General features: G+C 59.5%; 1 protein-coding gene across 2 annotated transcripts in view; it reads left to right on the top strand.

The window, feature by feature from the left end:
* GRAMD4 (GRAM domain containing 4) overlaps positions 1–2540 on the top strand; it is an 86357-nt gene extending 83817 nt beyond the window's left edge. For both annotated transcript variants that reach the window (XM_006164621.3, XM_006164620.3), the window contains exon 19: positions 118–2540. In XM_006164621.3, coding sequence (XP_006164683.1) covers positions 118–219 — 102 coding nt within the window. In that variant the 3' untranslated portion in view covers positions 220–2540. The remainder of the gene's footprint in view (positions 1–117) is intronic.

The following is a 2540-nucleotide window of genomic DNA, read 5'->3' as shown; positions in this document are numbered from 1 at the left end:
GGGGGCGTGGAGCGTGCCTTCTGGAGGGAGTCGTGTGTCCACTCTGCGCCAGACCCCGCGGGGCCCACCCTGGCCTGGCCATGCCCTGGGCCTCACCGACACACTTCCTGCCGCCAGCCGCTGGTGTTCGGCGCCATGGTGCACAGAGACGAGGCCTTCGAGACCATCTTCGGCCAGTACATGAAGGTCACGTCTGCAGCGGCCAGTGGCGACAGCTAGTGCCGGCTTCCCCGGGACGCTGCGGGCACTTCCCAGCACCGAGAGGGAAGAACCTGGACGTCCTCGTGACCTCGCAATAACTCGTCGGCCTGTGGTTTCTCACGTGTGGACCCTGCGCTTGACGGACCCCTTCATGGAGGGGCTGGGCTCGCGAGGATGGCGCCCGGCCGCCTCCGGCCTGCTGGCGTGTGAGGGTCCGCTAATGGACGCCTGTGGATGCAGGAGGGCACGGGATACTTAGTGGCCTGTCAAGAGGAGGACATGCAGTATGCTAGCCGCCCCTGCCCTGCCGGGCACATCTCACCCTCCATCCAACCCGGGTAGAGATGGACACCGCCATCCAGGGCTTGTGGCACCCGGTCCCCCACTCTGAGGCCAGGAGCTTTTCCAACACCAAAGCCATACCCGAGGAGCACTACGGGCCCTCCTGGGACTCGGGGTGCAGTGGGTTTTGGCTCGGGCCCTTTGTCAGCCTCCAAGGATGTGGTCACTCCCACCTCCTGGCAAGACCTCCGCGTTCATCCTGGGGGCCAGGGTGCAGCCTCCAAGGCCTCTGTGCTCAGCCCTTCTGGGAGCAGCGAGGGCTGGTGGGAGGGGCACCCTGTCATGGAATGACCCATCGCTGTGTCACCTGGCCCCGGCCAGGAGGGCTGCGGGGTGACCGCTAGGACGGGTGGCCTGTAGAGAAAGCACATCTTTTTGGCCTTTGGTTCTGAAAGCCCTGGGAGCAGCTAGGGAGGCCCCGAGCTGTGGCTACTCCCAGATGGGGCCAGCCTGACCTGGCTGGTGCTCTGACCAGCTGCGGCCTCCCTGGTTGTTGCTGGGGACAGCAGGAGCCTCCTGGTGGCCCAGGCTGCAGACACCCTGCCTGGCGGCAGCTCTGGCAAACCACTATGAGCAGAGCCAGAGGTCTGGGGCCAGAGCGCTCCCACCAGACACCCAATAGTATTCCTTGCCCAGAGCGAACGCCGGTCTGCGCACAAACCCTCCTGGCCTCGCCGGGCTGCCCCTCAGGGGCTGGGCTCCAGGAAATATGTTCCCTAGGACAAGGGGCCCTGAAGGCGCCGCAGGGGTGGCTTGTAGGCCTGGTCTCTGCCGCGACATCTGGCCTGGCTCGGAGATGAGGCAGTGGTGGCTTAGGATCAGGACGGGCCTGTGACCTCTTGGCAGGCAGGTCTTTTCCGGGCAATTATTCCCGTTCCTTCAGCTTGTCCCAAGTCTTTGGGTATTGTTGAGATTGTTGTTTTTTTGAAGAAACAGAAGATTATATTTTTTACAGAGAGCGAGCTGTTTCCTTATTTTTGTATCATTTTTCAGATGTAATTTCTACCTTCGCTCCGACCCTCATTGCTGGTTGGTGAGACCTGGTGGCAGAGGCTGGTCACCCCTTCGAGGGGCAGGGGTCTGCAGGTGTGCAGGCTGCTTCGGGGCCAGCCACACTGACCAGCCAGATTAAGCACACACCCCGCCCCAGCTGGTGGCCCGCAGGCTCACAGCTACACGTGTGGTAGCATTCCTGTGACCGCACTTCGGAAGTGCAGGCAGAACCCCCTCGAAACTGAGTGCCCGAGTGCTTGAGGCAGGGGCTGACTTGTTCCCAAGGACAGCTGTGGGTGACACAGTGATGGTCCCACTTCTCCTGGGGACCCTGGCAGTGCCTGAGGGTGGGTTCCAGGGCCTCAGGGCGGGATCCCGTCCCCAGGCAGAGTGGGTGGGGACCCTGCAGCAGAATGTGGGTTCTTTAACAGAGTAGTGGTTTAGTTCGAGTCCCTTTTAAGGAGGAAGGGAGATGAAAACTGACCACGTGCCACTGTGGCCACTGGGCTCCCCCCCCAGCAAGGGCCAAGGTGGGTGCGCAAGGGCCACTGAGCACCCTTGGGCAGCCGGGAGTGGGGGGCTTGGGCTCCCGGCTGGAGAGGACTCATAGTTTGTATTGAATTGTGTAAATCGGGGCAGATATTTAATTTCTACAACTAACCCTGGACTAGGATGAATGTTAACTTTTTTACGTCTATTTTGGAGCTGTAAATAATCGTTAGAGTGTAACTCATTCAGCAGAGATTGTACTGTACGAGGAGCCGATGAAATCCCCTGTAACGTTTTTTTAAGAAAACTTTGTTTGTTTAAAGAAAAAAGTCTTGTATAAATTATAATTTTTATTTAAATAAACCTAAACCGCTTTGTGCTAAGGCTTGGGGTGCTCAACTTTCTGGGAGTGCCATTAAGAAAGGAAGTGGGTGAAGGCTGCCGGGAGGGGTGAGTGCTGGCCTCAGCTTGGGGCAGGGCCGCAGGGCTGGGTTCAGAGGCTGCAGAAGGGCCAG

The sequence above is a fragment of the Tupaia chinensis genome, unplaced genomic scaffold (genome assembly GCF_000334495.1).
Source record: "Tupaia chinensis unplaced genomic scaffold, TupChi_1.0 Scaffold143651_1, whole genome shotgun sequence".
Taxonomy (NCBI): Eukaryota; Metazoa; Chordata; class Mammalia; order Scandentia; family Tupaiidae; genus Tupaia; species Tupaia belangeri.
This window is presented reverse-complemented; position numbering and strand designations above follow the sequence as displayed.